The sequence below is a fragment of the Hemicordylus capensis genome, chromosome 6, assembly GCF_027244095.1.
Source record: "Hemicordylus capensis ecotype Gifberg chromosome 6, rHemCap1.1.pri, whole genome shotgun sequence".
Taxonomy (NCBI): domain Eukaryota; kingdom Metazoa; phylum Chordata; class Lepidosauria; order Squamata; family Cordylidae; genus Hemicordylus; species Hemicordylus capensis.
Window position 1 is genome coordinate 27,861,895 of NC_069662.1, and position 22,463 is coordinate 27,884,357.

Genomic DNA, 22,463 nt, shown 5'->3' on the forward strand with positions numbered 1-22,463 from the left:
AGCAATGATTGATATGAGGTCGTCATGTTTGAGAGAGTGGCTTGCCCAAAGGTGAAGCATTGGACTGGACACGATGCTACGGTGTTACGTAGAGCAGAGTTTCTCAACCTTATAAGAGGCAGATACCCCATAACTCTTGAAAAAAAATTAGCAGTACTTCAATTTTCCAATGAATTTTATATTTACAGTAATGTTCACCATATACAGGCAGAAGGGTTGTTTATATACAGCCGCGATGTGAGAGATGTCCAATCAAGTATGGGTAGGGACTGGTTGCCACCTTTTAGACCAGGGTGCACAACTTGAGTATGTTCTTGGGCTACAGGTGATGTCGGCCTAAGCGAGGAAGGCTGGACACAGTGCCGTGCAAAGTGGGGCACACCAAATTATTGCTGGGCAACATAAAACACTGTGCACTGTGTGGTGTGCCAAATCTTTTGCCATCGTTTGGAGAGGAGGAAGGAGTAAAGATAGAAAGAGAAGGAGAGAGGGTGAGCGACAAACAGGAAAAGAGAGTGAGACTAATTCGAGGCATTCTTCTCTCCATCCTTCTCCTCCTTTCCCCCCTTCCTCTTGTCCTGCACCCCTTGCCTGTGTCTTGCATACCCCCAGGGGGGATGTGCACTGCATGTTGAGAAACTGCATTGGAGGGCACAGTCTCTTAGCAGTGGGTATGGGGTAGCCCAAGATTGATTTGGGGGTGCAAACCCTTTCGTTCCTTTTCCTGGTTTTAGTGGTAAAGGAAGGATACAGTGGCCAACATCATGACTAGCAGTGGGCTTGCACAAGGTACAGTGTTGGGCTAGCACAAGAAGACTGCATAGCCGCACTAAAGAAAATAAGGGGCTCTTTGGCACGGTGCTCTTACTGAGGCATGCCACAGGCCACACAGCTATTGCACGAGTGCAACATTCGTCTGGAAAGCCAGATCTAGAAGTAGCGTTAAGTAGCTAGCAGGGCAGCCTTGTGCTAGTGCAAAGTTCTCACACAAGCACACCAGGAGTCAGGATGGTGGTCTCTGTATTTTATCCTAAAATAAATATCCTGCCCTCCCGTTCAGATAAAACTCCCAGGGTAGCTTGCAGCTACTACGATCCAGCTATGATAGGCTGCAATCTTATGCATGTTCTCAATGGGAGCAAGTCCCATGACACAGACTTTCGGCATAAGCGTACTTAAAGATAACACCCATGGGGGTGGGCCAGCAGGATTTCAGTGGGGCTAGAATGAGACCTGAAGTGCCGTTTGGGGCCTCTATTTGATTTGGTCACCCAGCTGATTTGGGAAGAGCACAGCGTTGGCGGTGCTAAAGGCCTCCCATGTGGGGAAAGCCCAGGAGGAGAAGCAGAAGCAAAAAGGTCGCAGGATTGGCCTTCGAGAGATGTGAACCGCCATGGAGGGCTGCATTCTCCGCTATCGTGCGTTGGATCCAGTCCATGTAGGAGGTGACCCGAGTGTAGACTCCAGGTCGGTTGGGCTCAGAACAACCCAAGCCGAAGCTCACCACTCCAGCCAGGAACCAAGTCCCATTCTTCTTGCAGGCTAAGGGTCCCCCAGAGTCACCCTGGAAGGAGATCAAGAAGGAAAGAGGCCATCACACTCCTGGGAAGAGTCTAAAGCTGCATGTATTACATTCATTCATTCGATTTAAATTCCGCCCTTCCTGAAGTGGCTCAGGGCGGTTTACATTAAAATCGAAAACCATTTAAAAACAAATTAAATTAAAATAATATCTCATTAAAAGCCAGGCTAAAAAGATGGGTCCTTAAGGCTCTCCTGAAGGCCTCCAAGGAAGATTAATCCTTTCTTATCCATGGGGAGCGCGTTCCACAACCTACAGGCAACAAACTGCCCTGAGCCATTTTTGGAAGGGCGGTATAGAAATGGAAAAAATAATAACAACAACAACAACAACTGAGAAGTCCCTATCCCAGGTCACCGCCAGATGAACCAGTGGCACCAAAGACAGACCCATCCTGATGATCTCAGTGAGTGGTGGGGATCTTGTAGAGAAAGGCGCTCTCTCAGGTAACCCTTGAATTGAAACTCTTCTGGAGAATATGGCCCTTCTTCCTTGATCTAACTGGGAGATGGCATCTTCCAAACCTTGAAGCTCTCATAAGGACATAGGAAGCTGCCTTATGCTGAGTCAGAACACTGGTCCATCTAGTTCAGTACTGTCAGACTCTGACTGGCAGCGACTCACCAAGGTTTCAGCCAGGAGTCTTTCTCAGCCCTACCTGGAGATGCCAGGGATTGAACATGGGACCTTCTGCATGCAAGCGGATACTTTACCACTGATCTACACCCCATGTCTCAAAGAGAGAAATCAGATGTTGCCTTATATGTGTTATAAACATGTAGTGCTCTAAAGCAGGGGTTCCCAGCCTCTGGCCATTGTGGCTGGGAGTATGGGAATTGTAGTCCCACATCTGGGGACCCAAGTTTGAGAACTGCAAATCCACTGCCCTGATCCACAATTCTTACCTGGCAAGAGTCCTTCTTTCCTTCTGGGTACCCAGCACAGATCATATCTTTGTAAATCAGCTTGTAGCCCTCAGGCACAGTCTCCGTCTCAGTGCTGGAATCATTCTGGTACATGTTGTTGCACTCATCAACACCGAGGATTGGCACCTCCAGCTCCTGTAAGGTCCGGGTGAGAAAGGAGGCTGGTGCGAGGAAAAGGAGGCATTAAGATCAAACACAGACCCGGCGTGACTTGACCTGGCTGAGGTATCATTTTTTGGTCTTGATCAGTCTCAAAATCATTACCTTGTTCAGACCACAAATTTGCACAGTGCTTGAATTATTCCGAATCAAGTATCATCTTCCCTGAGAACTTCAGCTTGGGATGTGAAAAGGTCTCTTACACACATGAGCCCAATTCAGACATTATGATGTTCAGGTGTCCAAACCCATATATCGTATGAGAAGGACTATATGTGCATTCATTTTTAAAGTGAACCTGGATACGGGCCCTTCAAATGCAGGATATAGCGAGGATCTGTTCTGCTGTACCTGCACTCAACATAACGTGTGAATAACTGTCCATGCTTAAAGAACTGTATGTGTGTGTATACTGCACACAGATTGAACTAAACATAATATGTCAACAGGGCCGCAGTGTTTTCTGAGAAAGCTTGTGAATACTGAGCTGCTTGTAAGTGGTACAGGAGAAGGAAGCTTTAGCCCTTGTTGGTGCCAATAGTTGTGTCCCTCCCAAAGAGCAACTGCAGGGGACATCCCAATGTGGTCAAAGCCTCCTCACACCATGGACCCAGTCCTGATTGGCCCCTAGTGGCTATTTAAAGGTAAAGGCAAAGTGTGCCGTCAAGTCAATTTCAACTCCTGGCGCCCACAGAGCCCTGTGGTTTTCTTTTGGTAGAATACAGGAGGGGTTTACCATTGTCTCCTCCCACACAGTGTGAGATGATGCGTGCTGGACTAGGACCGGGGAGACCCGAGTTCAAATCCCCATTCAGCCATGAAACTAGCTGGGTGACTCTGGGCCAGTCACTTCTCTCTCAGCCTAACCTACTTCACAGGGTTGTTGTGAAAGAGAAACTCAAGTATGTAGTACACTGCTCTGGGCTTCTTGGAGGAAGAGTGGGATATAAATGGAAGAAGAAGAAGAAGAAGAAGAAGAAGAAGAAGAAGAAGAAGAAGAAGAAGAAGAAGAAGAAGAAGAAGAAGAAGAAGAATCTTCCTATATCGCTGCTGCTCGATATAGTACCAGCGGGGATTTGAACCAGCAACCTTCTGCTTGTTAGTCAAGCATTTCCCCATGCCACTTAAGTGCCACTTAAGGTGACAGGTGCTATTTACCAAACAAAAAAAAAACCCCAACCAATGGTACAATTAAAGGAATGTCTCAGTTCTTCAGCCTCTAGAACGGGGCTGCTCAACTTTGGCCCTTCTGTAGATGTTGGTCTACAACTCCCATCATCTCTGACTATCGGCCAATGTGTCTGGGGATGCTGGGAGCTGTAGTCCAAACACAGCTGGAGGGCCCAAGTTGAGCAGCCCAGCTCTAGAACCCCGTTTTTATTTATAATTGACTAATGTGGTTTATTGTGCAGACAGATACAAATCCCATCCAAGCCTGAGCTCCCCGCCCTCTCTATCCCCCACCTTTCCCCCCTGAGCTAAATTTCCAAAGCAACACCATCTCCCAACAGGGTCCCCAGTTCATTCTTACCATCCGGATAGAGGCGGCCCCAGCCAGTTACTGAGCAGGTCATGCCTACTGGGAATGGGTCAGGCTCCACAGTACTGGGCAAGCAGACAGGCAAAATGGTGCGGGAGGAGTTGACCGGTTCCTCCAGCTGCACTAGTGCAATATCAGCACTGAGACCATCTCCAGCGTAATACGGGTGCACAACGATCTTGCTGACGGCAGACGAGACCATGGTGGGTGCTGGTTTGGGGAGCTCATACTCCCCCAGGTGTACTCGGAACTCAGCTGGTTTTAATGGCCTGCAGGATCCAAGGACAAATCAGTCTGTGCTGCTGTGGGAAGGCCTGCGTTCCACTCCTTGCTCTGCTCTAAAGGTCCCTAGGAAGCATTTAGAAAGATGTTCTGTCTCAACTCTCCTTCTCCCTTCACAGGGCTGTTGTAAGGCTAACATGAGTTCATAATTTGTATACTGAAAAATATTACTACCTGACTGATCCCCACCAAGTTTACTCAGAAGTAAGTCCCATTGATTTCAATGAGCTTTCCTTCTATAGAAGCCTGTTTTGAAATTCTGCCTAAAACAGATACATTACACCAATTTAGTGGTTAAATGCATTTATAGAGCACTTTCTCTAGATGCTCAAAGAGCCAACGTGGTGTAGTGGTTAGAGTGCTGGACTAGGACCGGGGAGACCCGAGTTCAAATCCCCATTCAGCCATGAAAACTAGCTGGGTGACTCTGGGCCAGTCACTTCTCTCTCAGCCTAACCTACTTCACAGGGTTGTTGTGAGGAGAAACTTAAGTATGTAGTACATTGCTCTGCGCTCCGTAGAGAAAGAGCGGGATATAAAAAATAAAATAAAATAATAATAATAATACTTAGCATCGATGCCATGCTTTTAAATCTTCCGATACATTCTCCCAATGATTCTTAAAGCAATCCAGTAAAGCAAGCCAGTATTACTACCAGATGGAGAATCTGAGGCTGAGAAAGTAGTTTGTCCATCAGGTTCCCAGCTGAGCTGACATTTGAACTGGCTCATATCACATGCTCTGAACCTCCATATTACACCAGATAAGGCATAAAGCTGAGCCTATTTAAGCACCAACCAAGTAAGGAAATGCTGGTCCAGCTACCAGCACAGTAGCATAACTCTACATTTACAGTGTAAAGTCAGTGTAATGGCCATGCATTGAAGATCAATGCTGGGAGATTCGAAATAGACAAAAGAAAGTACTTCATTACACAATGTGGAATGTTAAACTGTGGAATTTGTTGCTATTGGAAGTAATACTGCCCACCAATCTAGATAGGTTGTTTTTTTAAAAAGGTTAGACAAATTCATGCACAATTGAATTTGGAATTCATGGACGATAGGCTTTCAATGTTTAGCAAGCCTAGAACGCTGTATGTTTCCATTAGGATCAGAGGGAGCACGCCCTTGTACACCAGGGTGCTAGGGAATGCCAACAGGAGGGGTGGTTGTTCTCCTTTCCTCACTTGTGGACTTCTTGGTTGGCCACTGTGTGAAACAGGATGCTGGACTAGATAGGCCTTTGGCCTAATCCAGCAGGGCTGTTCTTCTTATGTTCTTATTTGACGTGAAAAATTAGAGGAGATTGACAACAGAGATAAATAGAGGGATTGATAGGCTGAACATTTCAGCTTCCACCTTCATCATCAACTGCTACTTTTTAAAGTAGCACTGTTAGAGCTTGGTGACAGTTCAGAATGCTGTAGTAAAAAGAGTTCTATGGCAGGTAAAGGTAAAGGGTGCCGTCGAGTCGGTGTCGACTCCTGGCGATCACAGAGCCCTGTGGCTGTCTTTGGTAGAGTACAAGAGGGGTTTACCATTTTCTCCTCCCGTGCAGTATGAGATGATGCCTTTCAGCATCTTCCTATATCGCTGCTGCCCGATATAGGTGTTTCCCATAATCTGGGAAACATCACGGGGATTTGAACCGGCAACCTCTGTTTTTCTATTCAAGTCATTTCCCCACTGCGCCATTAGGTGGCTCGTCTATGGCAGGAAGATAGGTTAAAATGACTGAGTTGAGGTTCATGAATTGCCCTCCAAATTGAGGCCATAAGGTGTTGGATTCCTCAAGCGGTGGATCCAACAATCTCCCTTGTGTCCAAGGTATTTGCTCTGAAGTGTTGCTCAGTAGGGAATATTGCCAAATCAGATAAAGTACACTGAGTAACCCTCACTATAGTTTAGTAACTGACTGCATCTCTCATCAACCCAAAGCCACCTGTTTGTTCTGCTGTTTAGCTGCTTTTTCAATAATTCAACTACATTTGATGTGGTGTACAATGATAATAAAAGCAACAACAAGAATTTGCATTTACAGCATACTTTAGAGTGTTCAGTGTGTGTATATGATCTCACTAACTGAGATAAACAGACATCTTCATAACCTGTCCTATGAACTGCTTCTTTCAACCCAAATTTAGGATCACAAAAGAATGACTCTAATAATCATCATTTACAAATTATTTCATTTTAACATTAGCAATGTAGAATGGGTCTTTTGCTGAATTATGCTATATATTTCAACATCAGCTCAAATTACTAGGAAAAATAAAATGAGGGATCCACATGTGAAGAAATGAGGCGTGAACTTCCTCTTTCTATATATAAGATTTCTGTATTGCAGTTGCTTTGCTTACTCAGTAAGCAAAGCAATTGCAATACAGAAATCTTATATATAGAGAGAGGAAGTTCACGCCTCATTTCTTCACATTACTCCTTATGTCCCCCCCAAGTCCTGCTATGCTGCCTCATCGTGGGGGGGGGTGTTCCTGGGAGGGATGAGTGAAGTACGCTGGGAGGTATACTCCCAGTAGGGTCACCCAGAGTGCAAAGGTAATCCCAGCTGCCCAGCTAAAGCAAGCAGGCACCTATATTGGGCAGCAGCAATATAGGAAGATGCTGGAGACGGATGATCACTACACTGACAACGACAAAGGCATCATTTCATACTGCGCAGGAGAAGGCAATGATACACCACTTCTGTATTTTATCAAGAAAACCACATGGATAGACAAAATGGAATGATTGTCAATGTAGTGCCGGATGATGGGCCCCTCAGGTCAGATGGTACTCAACATGCTACTGAGGAAGAGCTGAGGATCTCTCAGAGTACTGATGGTGTTTATGACACGGTTAGATTAAAGCCTTTTGGACGTCTAGTAGCTGATGTTGCCATGCGGGAAAAGAAAATCCAAAGCTGCAAAGACAAAATTCCAATGGGAATGTGGAATGTAAGAAGCATGAATATGAGAAAGCTCAACACAGTGAAAGATGAAATGAATCGTCTACAGATTGACATCTTGGGCATCAGTGAATTAAAATGGACTGGAATGGGACACTTTCAGTCAGAAAATCATACCATTTACTACTCAGGACCTGAAAACCAAAGGAGGAATGGTGTTGTTTCATACTCAGGATGGATACAGCAATGATATACTTGGGTACAATGCGGTCAGTGACCAATTAATATCAGTTAGATTTCATGGAAAACCCTTTACCATGACAGTTCTTCACATCTATGCCCCAACAACTGATGCAGAAGAAGAGGAAGTTGAGTTTTATGCTCAAGTTCAGTCTGAATTTGGCAGAACATGCAAGCAAGATGTGCTACTGGTGGCTGGAGACTGGAATGCCAAAGTTGGAAAAGGTAAGGGGGAAAACACAGTCGGCCTATATGGCCTAGGAAACAGAAAGGAAGCAGGAGAACGACTTATTCGTTTCTTCCAAGCCAATGATCTCCTCATTGCTAACACATTTTGCAAACAACCAAAAGTGGCGCCTATACACATGGGCATCACCAGTTGGAGTACACAGAAATCAAATTGATTGCATTATTGGTGCAAGGAGGTGGAAGAGCTCAGTTATAATAGCAAAGACATGGCCGGGGGCCGACTGCGGAACCAATCATGAACTGCTCATGTGCAAGTTCCAAGTCAAGCTAAAGTGGGAAAACAAAGCTATCCAGCTTCCACAATATGATCTTGAGAATGTTCCGACCATTTTCAAGGAGAACATCAGGAACTGCTTTGAAGTTCTGAACCTTATTGATAGGGAACCAGAGGAACTGTGGAATGAAATCAAAGTAGTTGTTAAGGATGAATGTGAAAAGAGACTGCCAAAGACCAAGAAACAGAAGAAAGTAAAATGGGTGTCAGAACAGATGGTGAAAACTGCCCAGAAGAGGAGAGAAGCCAACGTCAAGAAAGATAAAGACCTCAGTAAGGAACTTAATAGGGAATTTCAGAAAGCTGTTAAACGAGCCAAAGAGCAATGCTACAATGATATCTATAAAGATCTTGAGGATGGAAATAGACATGGAAAAACAAGGCAAGTTTTCCAAAAGATCTCTTCTTGAGGATGGAAATAGACACATAAAAACAAAGCAAGTTTTCCAAAAGATCTCTGAACTCAGAGGGAGGTTCCAACCTCGAATTGGTATGTTAAGGGATGCCAAAGGACAGTTAGTAACTGATTCAGCAAAGATCAAGTAGAGATGGAAGGAGTGTAATGAAAATCTGTACAGCAGGGACGTCAGCATCCAAGATACTCTAGAAGATATTCCCTACTTGCAAGAACCTCTAGTACGGGAAGATGAAGTTAGGTCAGCACTCCGGTCATTACGCTTTTGAACTTTGGTGCTGGAGAAGACTTTTGAGGATACCATGGGCAGGCAGGAAAACAAACAAATGGATCATAGAACAAATCAATCCAGAATGTTCACTTGAGGCACTAATGACCAGGCTCAAACTATCATACTTCAGACACATTATGCGAAGACCCAGCTCCCTTGAGAAGTCTATAATGCTGGGGAAAGTTGAAGGAAAGAGAAGAAGAGGACGACCAGCAGCCAGGTGGATGGACTTGATTACGACAGCAATGAATGCACCACTGAAAGACCTTAAAGGCCAAGTTGAAGACAGATCATCCTGGAGAAAATCTATCTATGTGGTTGCTAAGAGTCGACAGTGACTTGACAGCACTTAATCAATCAATCAATCACTCCTTATGGTTTAAAAAAAAAGGCTGTGCATGGGGTCAACGGTTCACAGCTCCTGTTCTATAGTCTGAATCACTCCCAAAGCAGCTGAAGAAACAGTTTGGCACTGTTTCCCCAGAACTCAGAAGGAAGAGCAGGACCTGAGGCTTGCTGCAGAAGCTGACTAAGGGGGATTGCAAGAAGACTCTTGGAAAGGACTTTGAGTTAGGGCCCAGTATTAGTTCAGGATAGACTGGATGCATTTTTCTCATATTTTATTTACACCTTGTGCTCATATGATTGCAGTTTTGTACTAAATTTTCCAAAAGAGCTATTGTTTTGAATTGAACTAATTTAAAGTAAAGTTTTCTTGTTTTGAAGTTGAAATTTGTAGCTTCCGTCTGTTTCCTAAACCCATGCTTAGAAGCCTTTCCACCCTTCCTAACTGTGAATAAGACAGAGGTTTGGAAGTCTCTTTTGGTCAACCCAGGCAGAGAAAAAATACAAAAGTCTACTTGGTGGCAGTGCTGAAGCTTGAAACCACAGGGCTGGTTCAGACTGGGCTATGATACTGGTGGCAACACGATAGGATCTGTGACACCACACTAGGAAGAAGGATCTCTCATTTTATTCTTTCTGCCATCTGCTGGCAATCTGCAGAAATCAGTGAAATAACCATGAAAACTGTCCCTTTTCATGTTAGAAAGAAAAAGATGGTTGCTTCGCTGATTGCTGCAGATTGGGAGCAGTCGGCACTAAGAATATAATACAAACTTCTTCTTCCTAGTGTGGATTCTTCATGATTTTGTGTTGTTGTAATTTGCGCTGACATTGGAATGTATCAGTGCCTGAAAGAACCTGCTGGTCCTGCCCTTGATGCTCAGTGGACCCTAGTGGTCCACTGAGATCTTCAGTCACTTTGAAGACATCAAGACCTCCCTAAGGCACATAGGAACATTGGAAGCTGACTTATACCTAGTGAGATATTGGTCCATCTAGCTCAGTGTTGTCCACACTGACTGGTAGTGGCTCTCCAAGGATCCAGGCAGGAGTCTCTCCCAGTCCTACCTGGAGATGCCAGGGAGTGAACCTAGGATCTTCTGCATGCATGCATGCAGATGTTCTTCCACTGAGCTATGGCCCCATCCCTTACAGGGAATATCTTGCAGCACTTGCATGTAGTCACCCCTCCAGATGCAAAACAAGGTGGGCCCCACTTAGCAAAGGGGACAATTCATGCTCACTACCACAAGACCAGCTCTCCTCTCCTAAGAGGTATTGTAGTGTAGTGCTGTGTCAGCACAGATTTTTCTTCTTCTTCTCACCCTTCAAAGCAATGAGCAGCTGTCACAACCCACTGGGATGAGATGAGGCTCCCACCGCACACATGTACCCTGTTTTCTCGTACGCTGACTTGCCACGGCCATTCTGCTTCCTCCGCCTTCTTCCCCCCAACGATCCGAGTGGAGTGCACTTTGGGTTGGCCACAAACTGCAGTGGAAGCAGGAGAGGCATAAGGCATGGAAAGGAACAGAGTGATGTTGAGGAACATTGGCATACTGTATTTGTGTGTTTGACATTCCATAGCAAGTACAAGCCCTTCACAATTTTGTACCTAAATAGTTTTCTTGTTATTATTTATTTATTTATCCATTCGACTTCTATACCACCCTTCCAAAAATGGCTCAGGGCAGTTGACACAGAGAAATAATAAATAAATAAGATGGATCCCTGTCCCTATAGGGCTCACAATCTAAAAAGAAACATAAGATAGACACCAGGAACCGTCACTGGAGGGGTACTGTGCTGGGGGTGGATAGGGCCAGTTACTCTCCACCTGCAAAATAAAGAGGATCGCCACATTAAAGGGTGCCTCTTTGCCAAGTTAGCAGGGGCCATTTGAAGGGCAAGTCTGTATAAGGCCCCCTTTCTGTTGTGGGACACAGAGAGAGAGAAAGAGATTTTGAGATGTCTCTGTGGGCCTGCAAAGCAGCCAGTGTGAGGAACAGTGATTAAAAGGCTTAAAACAGAAGGAAAATTAGATGCAATGGTGGCAGGTGGCAGACATGAATTAATTAACGATAGACAGGTTTCAACATTTAATTAGACTAACTTAAAGAGAACTAAAATTTAGATTCTGACGCTTCCTTCTGAAATTGATTTGTTTTTAAGTCTGTTTGCAAAGTCAAATCAGTCCTAATGACATAGCAAATACAGTAATCAGACAGATACTCAAAGAGTAAATAGAGAAATGGATGACTGGATGAACGGTATTGAATGTGCATCGAAAAAAGTGGGTGAATGAAGGATCAAGGAAGACTGGGTAAAGAAATATGTTAGAAGTATTGTGATGAACAGATGGTTGGATAAAGACATCTTTATGTTGAACAAAATGACTGTGTTCCATCATTATGTGTGGTCATCAGAAAATCATCATGATATAATTACCTGTCTGCACCAGGTAGGGACCTCAAAGGCATCTGGAGGGATGTTTTCAATTGCTGCTAATTAGAATGAGATGCTGTTCTCATGCACGGCCAAGACTGGGATAAGAAAGCCAAGTTGTCTGCCTGTAAGAACCACCGGTAGCCCCAGGGCTTCCAGCAGTGCCTCTGCGGTGAACCCGTCTCCGGAGCCCAACTTTTATATTAGGTTAAGGGAGCAAGCCATCCCTTAAACATGTTTTCCTGAACATCTGCCTGCGCCAGTTGCTTGCAGCCGGGGCTGAGAGGCTGTGAGGCTCCCGGCCAGCGCTGGGGGAATCCCCACAATGCACTGCACACTCGCATGGTGCATTATGGGATTTACGGGGTTCAGGACAACATGCCCCGACCTTCTGCACTGCCAGGAAAAGCCGATTTCGATCTGGGTGTGCAATCTGCGTGCCCAGCATTGACCCATCTATCGTCTACAGGGGAGATAAGTTTTAGCAGCCTTCCTCCCCATGCACCCTCAAGCCCTTTCTCACTGATTGTGATGGAAGATTAAATAGATGCAGTGGATGGGTGGATGGATAGGTGGATGGATGGATACTGTTAGGGAGTGTAGAGGGAGTGGGGATAACAGGCCTGGGAAACATGAATGTGTATGAATGAATGTGCAATTTATTTTATTTTATTTTATTTTATTTATTTATTTATATGTAAACCACTTTGGAAAATTTTTGTTGAAAAGTGGTATATAAATATTTGTCGTATGCATATTTGTACGACAAAAAGGGGTAAATGAACTATTCATCTATTCACACATGAACTATGTGCCTAGTCACACAGTAACGATGTAGCCCTATGAACTATGAAATTAGCTTCCTCTTGCAGGTTCACTGTAATAAGAGCCTGAGCATCATCCAAAGATGTAAAACCGTTCCTGCTGTCAGGGCTGCTCAACTTCAGCCCTCCTGCAAATGCTGGCCTACAGCTCTATGGTGCAGCCACATTTGAAGTATTGCATACAGTTTTGGTCACCTTCTCTTAAAAAGGATATTGTAGAACTTGAAAAGGTGCAGAAGAGGGTAACCTCCAAACTGTGGTACATATGCTGGTAACCTCTGCAGTGTGCTCTATGTGGGTCTGCCCTTGTACATTGTCCAGAAACTGCAGCTGGTCCAGAATGCGGTGGCCAGGTTTGTCTCTGGGTCATCTAGGAGAGACAATATTACTCCTGTGTTGAAAGAACTACACTTGCTGCTGATAAGTTTCCGGGCAAAATACAAGGTGCTGATTATTACCTTTAAAGCTCTTATGAGCTTAGGACCTGGGTATTGAAGAGAACATCTTCTTCACCATGAGCCCTACCACCTATTAAGATCATCTGGAGAGGTTTGTCTGCGGTTGCCACCAACTCGTCTGGCAGCTACTCGGGAAAGGACGTTCTCCATTGCTGCCCCTGGAATTTGGAATGCGCTCCCTGTTGAATTAAGAGCCTCTCCATCTCTGGCAACTTTTTAAAAGGCACTGGAAAACGATGTATTCACCCAGGCTTTTAATTAGATATATAGTTATTTTTTCATGTTGGGTTTTAAATTATTGTAATGTTAATGATTTTAATATTTAAATGATTTTAATTGTTTAGTTGATTTAATGTTTAAATGATTTTAATTGTAAACCAGCCAGAGAAGCAAGTTTTGGGTGGTACAGAAATATGTTAAATGAATAAATAAATAAATATTTAAAAAACAGCTGGGTTGGCAAAGTTGAGCAGGTCTGTGCTAAGTCTTTCATTTTTTCTTTTCTTTTCTTTTCTTTCTTCTTCTTCTTCTTTTTTGTTTTTTGCAAACATTTACAAATGTTGCTGTCTGCCCTGATTCTAAAGAGCAGGGTGGATCATAAATACAAATAATTAAACTGAAACAAATTACACATAACACCCAGTTTTTGTGGGCAGGAAGACGAATAGAAAGAAATGTGGAAGGTATGTAGATGGATGGGTGTGGATACAAATAACTTAAATGGAGTGAAGGACAGAGAGAACAAGATGTATGTTAAGTGTGAGGGTGCACACAGTGTCAAATAGGTAAATAAGAGGGTTATATGGAGAAAGATGGGAATCTGTGGACAAAGAGAGAATGTATGGGAGAAATGTAATGCTTCTATGCAGAGATATTTTGGGCTCCTGGATGTACTCATTCACTGTACCTGAGATCGATAGGCTGCATCTACACAAAGCACACCCTAGTTCTCTATATGGCAGAAATAGAGTGAACTACTTCTCTTGAAAGGCATCCATACATACAAGAGAATTGCTGTGGGTGCAGAAAGACCCATAACACATGCTGAGTCTCTTTTCCAATGCGTAAATAATTTCCCCATTTCTGGCTTTGAGCAAACATGAAAATATGCCCATCTTCAGACTGGTGGAGCTGAGCTGTGCCACCATTTTCACTTCAGGAAAGGGAACAGACAGAAGCCTTATTCACACATGACAATGAACACATGTACAGTCTGTATACAGTGTATGTACATACCAATCTGTGCGCACGTGCAGTTCTTCACATACTGTGTTCAACGCTCATACAGCAGTACATTTTCTATCAGTACCCTGCATTTGAGGAGGCCTGTGCCTGCATGGGCAGCCATTCACACAAAAACAGGTACATGTGTACAAATCTCTGGCAACTTTTAAAAAGGCACTGAAGACACACTTATTCACCCAGCCTTTTAATTAGATTTATAGTTTTAAATAATTTTAATACTGGGTTTTAAATGTTTTTAATCTTTTAAATGATTTTAATTGTTAATTGATTTAATGTTTTAAATTATTTTAATTGTAAACTACCCAGAGACGCAAGTTTGGAGCGGTATAGAAATATTTTACATACATACATACATACATACATACATACATACCTGTATGCACATACAACATAATATATAATTAGAGGGCTGAAAAAAGAGAGCAAGGAGGGGCTTGGGCAGTTAGATACGGATATCCCAGTGGGTCCAGAGAGATTTACTATCAGCTACTGGCATGGTGTCCAGAGGTGTGGATCCACAGCACACCACATGTGGGCAAACCTAGCCCTCCAGATGTTGTAGAACTACAACTCCCATCAATAACATGGGGGTAGGGGCAAGTTTGCTCACCCCTGACATAGATAATGAACAGTGGCGCAGACAGGGCTGTCGCAGTTTCTCCCCGGAAACGGGAGAAACTGCGGCTGTTCTGCTTGCCCAACCACCAACTCTCTACAGCAGGGATTCTCAACATTGGGTCCCCAAATGTTATTGGACTTCAACTCCCATAATCCCCAACCAAAGGCCACTGGGGATTATGGGAGTTAAAGTCCACTAACATCTGGGGACCCAACGCTGAAAATCCCTGCTCTACAGCAGGGCTGCACAACTTTGGCCCTCCAGGTTCTTTTTGGACTACAGGGGTAGTCCAAAGCCAGGGGTGGTGTTTTTTGCAGTCCAGCATCTGCAGGAAGGCTGAAATTGAGCAGCCCTGCTCTACATCAAGGCTTCAGCCCTGTAGCTGTTGTTGGACTACAACTCCCATCATCCCTGAATATTGGCCATATGGCTGTGGTGATGGGAGTTGTAGTCCAGCAGCTGGAGGGCCAATGTGCACTCCTACTCTGCAGCATCGGGGCTGCCTTACAAATCCATAGAAGTCCTGATGTAGTGTATAGTGGCTCCATATCACTGTGCATCATGTTAGTATTTGTATTTGTATTTATTTATTTATTTATTCATTCATTCATTCATTCATTTAACATACTTTTATACTGCCCAAAACTTACGTAGCCCCCTCCCCCCGCCACAAGCCTACTCCTACCTCACTTTTAGTCTAGTTCTCTCAGGTTCTTACCTCTTTGAGCAGAACTATTTTCAGCACCTGCAAGAGGAAAGGAAATGGCGTCAGACAGAATGGGGGGACAATGGGCAAGAGATAGCATGGCTTCCACTGGCTATCATGGCTTTGCACAGATCCCGACTCTGTAAGCATATTCTGTGATGATCCCACAGGAATTGCAGACTTGGTCAGCATTCAAATGTGCCTATGGTTGGGCTGGAGTGACACAGGCCAGGCCACTAAAGACCCCTCGAGAATACCAAAAGGAGCCTACATGTCAGATCAACTTTTATTTATATACTGCTTTTGTGTCTCAATGACACCCCTGGTTTACAGCAGAAAACCAAACCAAAAAAGAAAGGGGGGAAAGGCAAGAAGAGAGCATTAACACCATAAATTACTAAATAAGGATTCACTCAACATCAAATCATAATTGGAAATCAAAGATCCACATTCCAATTGTCCAGCACGGCAATGGATCTCCCTTGGAGGTGTGACAACCAGCTATTCTCCAGGTCAACCAGCATTGCATTACAGAAATGGGAACAGAGAGGTAACCCAAACCTCTCAAGGGATGCACAGAAGCACAAACTGTTTCGGTCTGGCTGAGGATTTGCCACAAGGCTAATTGTGCAATACAAGAAAATCCTGAAATGTTGTGCATTTATTATTAACTATTATTATTATTAATTCGATTTCTATACCGCCCTTCCAAAAATGGCTCAGGGCAGTTTACACAGAGAAATAACAAACGAATTTAAGGAACAAGAGGGGAAGAAAAAGATCCTCCCTAAACTCTGCCTGGAGTTTAACACCCACTTCCATAATCACATGTCTCCCAGAGTTGAGGAAAAATACAAGAAGGCTCCCACTTGTATTTTATCAGGGCTCCTGTGCATTTACCAGTCTCATGGCAGTCAGAAATCAAACAGGTTAAATCATTCCCAGCACAGCATCTCCATACTAGGAGAAAAGCTACACCTGTTAAATTTTTGCCTGCCGTGCAGCTGGAAAAGGGACAGCTGCGGTAACCCTGGCAGCAAAATAAGGTGGTACCTAGAGCTGAGAATACGGAAAACAATTTGGACCCCAGATCTCCCTGCTCTAACCAATTCTCATCCAATCTAATCTTTACTCAGAATCCAGGAGTCCTGGTTCTTGATATCTTTGCTTTAACAACTACAACATCCCCAGCTCCGAGGCTCCCTTACTGTGTGACCCACTGCTCTTTCAAAGAATCCTTGCTTTGAGACCCTTCCTGCTTGTACTCTGCGGATCCCTACTTCCCTCCCAGAGAGCACAGGAGTCCTGGATCTTTCCTGTCTCATGCAGACCAGGACTGATGTTCCAGGTAGGACAGAGAACCATCTTGGGGCCTTCCTCCCACCTCTGCAAGAGACCAGGCTTATTCCCAGATCCCTAGTGACTTACTTGAAAAGTGGTCTATAAATATTCATAGTAGTAGGAATAGCAGAAGTAAGTGACCACACACACACACACACACCCCTCCTGCTCACTCACCTGTCAGCAACAGGAGCAGGAGGACAGCTGGGGAGCAGCAGAGACTCGGCAGCATGGTCGCCTTGGAGGACCCACCTCTGGAGCCAACCAGGGAAGGAGAGAGCAGAGGGAGAGTGCTGGGATGGTGAGGCCAAGCACCCCTTGGCAGGATTAGTCCACACCACAAAGGGAGCAGCCTCTTGGCGTCGCTGAGTACCAGAGAGACTGCCAAAAGGCTAAACCTGAGCTGTTGGGTATTGTCCTCCACACCACACCCCCAGCTCACCTGCCTACTCCCTGGGACAGCATCTCTCTCTCTCTCTCTCTCTCTCTCTCTCTCAGAGGCTAGTAGGTTTAGAGGCTACGGAAGTGTTGTGGGTGTGGGTGTGTGTGGAGAGAGAGAGAGAGAATATTAATGGGTTACCAGAAGCAAAGGAGCACAAAGCTCCTGGTTCTTTACACTTGTGTCGAGCAAAGCATTTCACATGCAGGCAGGGCCGGCATGAGTGGTCAGCAATCAGCATGGATGGGCAGCTGCTTAGGGGCCTCATGCTGAACCCGGAGACCTCCTCTGTGCCCACAGCCTTTGGCTGGTGGTGGCAGAACAGCTCTCTTGGGGCCTGCCCAAGTAGGACGGGGCCCACAAAGGGTGGTTTGCCAAGGGTCCTTAGGAAACCGCATTCAGGGAAGAGAGCAAAGCTGCATGCCCTGAAATGCCGTCTTCCGCCCCACTATCAAGGGTGCCAGAGGCTTACTACTTACTATTAATATTTATATACCACTTTTCAACCCCAAAAAATGCTCAAAGCTTTTACATAGAATATTATTTCTTGTTTACACAGTCAGACAGGTGTTATTGACTGGTTTGTTTGATCCAGACATCGAGTCTTTCCCAAGGACCTGGGATGCCAGAATTTTATTGTCAATTGTTATATATATCGTCGCAGAATATAGGCTGTTCCCAGTAAAGCTGCTTTTTGTAATTGGCTGATGGTGATTTCTGTGGCCCCTATGGTGTTGAGGTGCTCTTCAAGGTCTTTTGGAACTGCACCCAGGACGCCAACTACCACTGGAATTATTTTGGTCTTTTTCTGCCACAGCCTTTCAATTTCAATTTGTAGATCTTTGTATTTGGTGATTTTTTTCTATTTCTTTTTCTTCTATTCTGCTATCCCCTGGTATTGCTATGTCGATTATTTTCACTTGTATTTCTTTCTTCTCGACTACAGTTATATCTGGTGTATTGTGTGGCAGATGTTTGTCTGTTTGTAGTCGGAAGTCCCATAATATTTTAACATCTTCATTTTCTGCCACTTTTTCAATTTTATGGTCCCACCAATTTTTGGCTACAGGTAGCTTGTATTTTTTGCAGATGTTCCAGTGTATCATCCCTGCTACCTTGTCATGCCTTTGTTTGTAGTCAATCTGTGCGATCTTTTTACAACAGCTGATTAGGTGGTCCACGGTTTCATCTGCTTCTTTACAAAGGCGGCACTTGCTGTTTGTTGTGGATTTTTTGACTTTGGCTCTTATTGCATTTGTTCTTAGTGCCTGTTCTTGCGCAGCCAGTATTAATCCCTCTGTTTCTTTCTTCAAGTTGTCATTCTTAAGCCATTGCCAGGACTTTGTTGTTGTTGTTGTTGTTGTTGTTGTTGTTGTTGTTATAAATTAACAGTCAATAATCGACATAGCAATACCAGGGGATAGCAGAATAGAAGAAAAAGAAATAGAAAAAAATCACAAAATACAAAGATCTACAAATTGAAATTGAAAGGCTATGGCAGAAGAAGACCAAAATAATCCCAGTGGTAATTGGTGCCCTAGGTGCAATTCCAGAACAACTTGAAGAGCACCTCAGCACCATAGGGGCCACAGAAATCACCATCAGCCAATTACAAAGAGCAACTTTACTGGGAACAACCTATATTCTGCGACGATATCTATCATAACAGCAACAACACTGATAATAAAATGCAGCGATCCCAGGTCCTTGGGAAGGAATCGCTGTCTGGATAAAAGAAACCAGTCAATTATACCTGTCTGATTGTGTGAATTAATAATAATAATAAATAATAATAAATAGCCTGTATTTTGTGACAATATCTATAATAATAACAACAATATTTATAATTAAATTCAGCCATCCCAGCTCCTTGGGAAGGACTCAATGTCTGGATAAAACAAACCAGTCAATAACACTTGTCTGACTGTGTAAAAAAGAAATAATCATCATCATTAATTAATTAGTTAGTTAATTAATTAATTGAGTTTGTTCTTCCAGTAGCCCTACAGTCTCTAGCCCTGGTTGCTCAGCTGAAGATCCTGAGTCCTGTAACCCATTTTTCAACATGCCCAGGTACTCTAGGACTTGACACGGCCCTCGTTGACCCGGGCGACGACCGATCCGGTATAGGATTTGTTTTTCTTGTTCTCACCATGGTTATGGGATTAGGCACATTTAGTCTGGCTTCCCAGCAGAGGCCTGTCTGGTTTGGGTGACCCTCATAGCCATCTGCATCCTCGAAACTCGCAAGCCCCTCTACCTCATCAAGGTAGTGCCTGGTGGAGGAGATCATAATAATAATAAAGTTGTTGTTGTTGTTGTTCCCTGTTCCACAAAGATCTCACAGTCTACAAGAGCCCCATTCCTTTGCATCTGGTTACTCTACCTGTCGACAGGTGAACACCAATAAGGAAAGTGGGCAGAGATGGAAGTTAACCATCAGAAACCAGAATGGGCTGTTTTCCCAGGCAACACAATGCTTTCTTTGTGGGATGGGGCTGCAGCTCAGGGGTAGAGCATTTGCTTTGCATGCCGACGGTCCCAGGTTCAATCCCTGGCAGCATCTAAAGGTAATGCTGGGAAAGACTCCTGTTTGGAACTTTGGAGAGCCACTGCCAGTCAGTGTTGGCAATACTGAGCAGGATGGTCTAATGGTCTGACTCAGTATAAAGCAGCCTCCTAGATTCCAATGATTTCTGACAAACGATTTCACCCACCTTTATCACAGAGCAATATTATGGAAATTGTTCTGGGCAGGGGGAGAACATCCATGTTCATAACGTACTGTGGGCCTAGGTCACCATGGGGCAATCCTTTGTGTGTCAGCTCCAAGCCTGGGCCTGCCTGACTGTGCACAAGCAAGCCCAGAATTCATTTCATTGAACAATGTGTTTTAGGGACACTAATGGCACACTCTGCAATCTGAGCAGGATGCCCCAGGAAAGGTTTGGTGTTTGTTTGTTTTTAATTTAAGAAAAAAGATACTGGTTGTTAAACTCTGAATAACACGGTGCCCATTAATCCCATATGCAAGAAGAGAGGCTGTGATTACTCAGTTTCGAGGGGGGAAGCACTCTGACAATGCCTAGAGGTACCTTCTCCTGTATCAGAACTGGCATACTGTTGTAATTAAGCATGAGAGGTCTGTAAGCCACGAAGCCCCTTCTGAAGCTCATCTCAGCCATGACCTCACAAGAAAGCCTTAGGCAAGCCACTCAGTCCCTGCTCATCTCCATTTGCACTGTGGTGGTAATTACTGGCCTACCTTAGAAGGTTGTTGTGAGGCAGAATGAGATAATTGTTATGGAAGGATTTTGAATACTCTGAGCTACCTAATGGCGCTGCAGGGAAATGACTTGACTAGCAAGCCAGAGGTTGCCGGTTCGAATCCCCACTGGTATGTTTCCCAGACTATGAGAAATACCTATATCAGACAGCAGCGATATAGGAAGATGCTGAAAGGCATAATCTCTTACTGCACAGTAGGAGGAAATGGCAAACCCCTCCTGTATTCTACCAAAGACAAAGGGCTCTGTGGTCGCCAGGAGTCAACACTGACTCGACAGCACGCTTTACCTTTACTTTGAATACTCTAAAGCTGCAGTCCTATGCAAATGCTCCTGCAAGGAAGACCCAGTGGGCCAACAAAAGGAAATATTGTTCCACACACTGCATAATTAATCTATGGATTTCTCTGAGACAGGAAGTGGTGATGGCCATTAGCTTGGCTGGCTTTAAAGGAGGCTTAGACAAATTCACAGAGGACAGGTGTATCAATGGCTACTAGTCTGGTGGCTATAGGCCACCTCCAGCCTCAGAGGCAAGATGCCTCTCAATACCAGCTACAAGGGAGCAACAGCAGGAGAGAGGGCATGCCCTCACCTCTTGCCTGTGGGCTTCTCAGTGGGCCACTGTGTGAAACAGGATGCTGGACTGGATGGGTCGTAAGCCTGATCCAGCAGGGCTGTTCTTATGTAACTCAGTGGAGCTTACATCTGAGTAAGCACGCCTAGGATGGTGCTGTAACGCTACTTCAAAGCTTTTAGCGTTGTGTGACAGACTCTGAACTGTCTGCCTTCCTCCTTCTTATGTAGGCCAGCATCAGAAGCTGCTAGGCATCAATCAAATCACGAAAGACGTTGTCCCTCTTCCAGTTGCTCCTGCAGTGCACAGTCATCCTCCATCCCGTCTCCCCCTCGAGGCCTCGGATCCACGCCCCAGTGCCGACTCACCTCCCATGGGAGAGCAACCGAGAGGCTACTGGAAGAGCCAGTTTCCCTGGAACTGAGTTAGTAAGCAGCAGCGTAAGAGACCTGGCAGCTTCCTCTGCAAGGCAGCTGAGTCATAGCAGCACACGTCTAGAAAGACTGCATACAGCGGTGTGAAGAAGCACACATTTTTCTAAGACAAGCATAGAACATCAGGATCAGGTTCACTCCACAGAAACTGTACAGTCCTCTGAATCTAATACATCGCCTACATGTTCTTCCTCTCTGGTATATTTTCTCCAATCATCAGTTTATTATTATTATTACGATCAAAGATCAGCACACCGATCAGATCTAGATACAAGAGTCCCCAAAAGTGAACATCAATAACAGTGCATGCAGATATATATATAAACATACACATAAAATATACAATTAAGAACTATTACATAAAATATAAAATGGAATTAGATAGCAAAATAAAAACAGAACGAATTAAAAGCCTGAATTAACCATCTCTGACACACCATATGTGGGTCTGGTATATTTTCATGTTTGGTTTTATGTGCAAAGGAGCCATGTGAACATATGAAGCTGCCCTCTACTGAGTCCGACCACTGGTCCATCAAGCTCAGGATCATCTCTACACTGACTGGCAGCAGCTGGCCATGGTAGCAGAAAGGGGCCTTTTCCACACCTACCTGGAGATGTTGAGGGTTGAAGCAGGACCTTCTGCACACAAAACCTATGCTCTGCTACTGAACTAGGACCCATTTCGGGGGGGAACCACCTTCCCAGGGGTGCAACTACCTAATTTCAGACTCTGGGTCAATGGCCATTGGGGGGCCCTCCAATTGAGGCCCCCTTCAATAAAAGTTCTCAAAGCAGTTTACATGGAAAAACAAATAATAGATAACTAGGATAAATTCATAGATAAATAATAGATAAAAACGATGAGAGTGAAGAGGGGGTTGTCTGGCCAGCTAA

At 44.5% G+C, this 22,463-nt stretch overlaps 1 protein-coding gene across 1 annotated transcript; it reads right to left on the reverse strand.

The window, feature by feature from the left end:
- Positions 1-216: 216 nt before the first annotated feature.
- Positions 217-21,606, reverse strand: LOC128330630 (serine protease 33-like). The gene is made up of 6 exons (XM_053263769.1): positions 21,501-21,606; positions 15,501-15,527; positions 10,517-10,682; positions 4,199-4,476; positions 2,488-2,669; positions 217-1,564 (listed from the first exon to the last, which is right to left on the reverse strand). The coding sequence occupies exons 1-6, from the start codon at positions 21,505-21,507 to the stop codon at positions 1,307-1,309; spliced, it is 918 nt and encodes a 305-aa protein (XP_053119744.1). The 5' UTR covers positions 21,508-21,606; the 3' UTR covers positions 217-1,306.
- Positions 21,607-22,463: the final 857 nt, after the last annotated feature.

Coding starts and splice junctions, on each gene's coding strand:
- LOC128330630 (XM_053263769.1), bottom strand. Junction 4,477..10,516: donor GCTGCTCATTGCTTTGAAGG/GTGAGAAGAAGA, acceptor TGGATCCTGCAG/GCCATTAAAACCAGCTGAGT. Junction 2,670..4,198: donor GGGCCGCCTCTATCCGGATG/GTAAGAATGAAC, acceptor TCCTCGCACCAG/CCTCCTTTCTCACCCGGACC.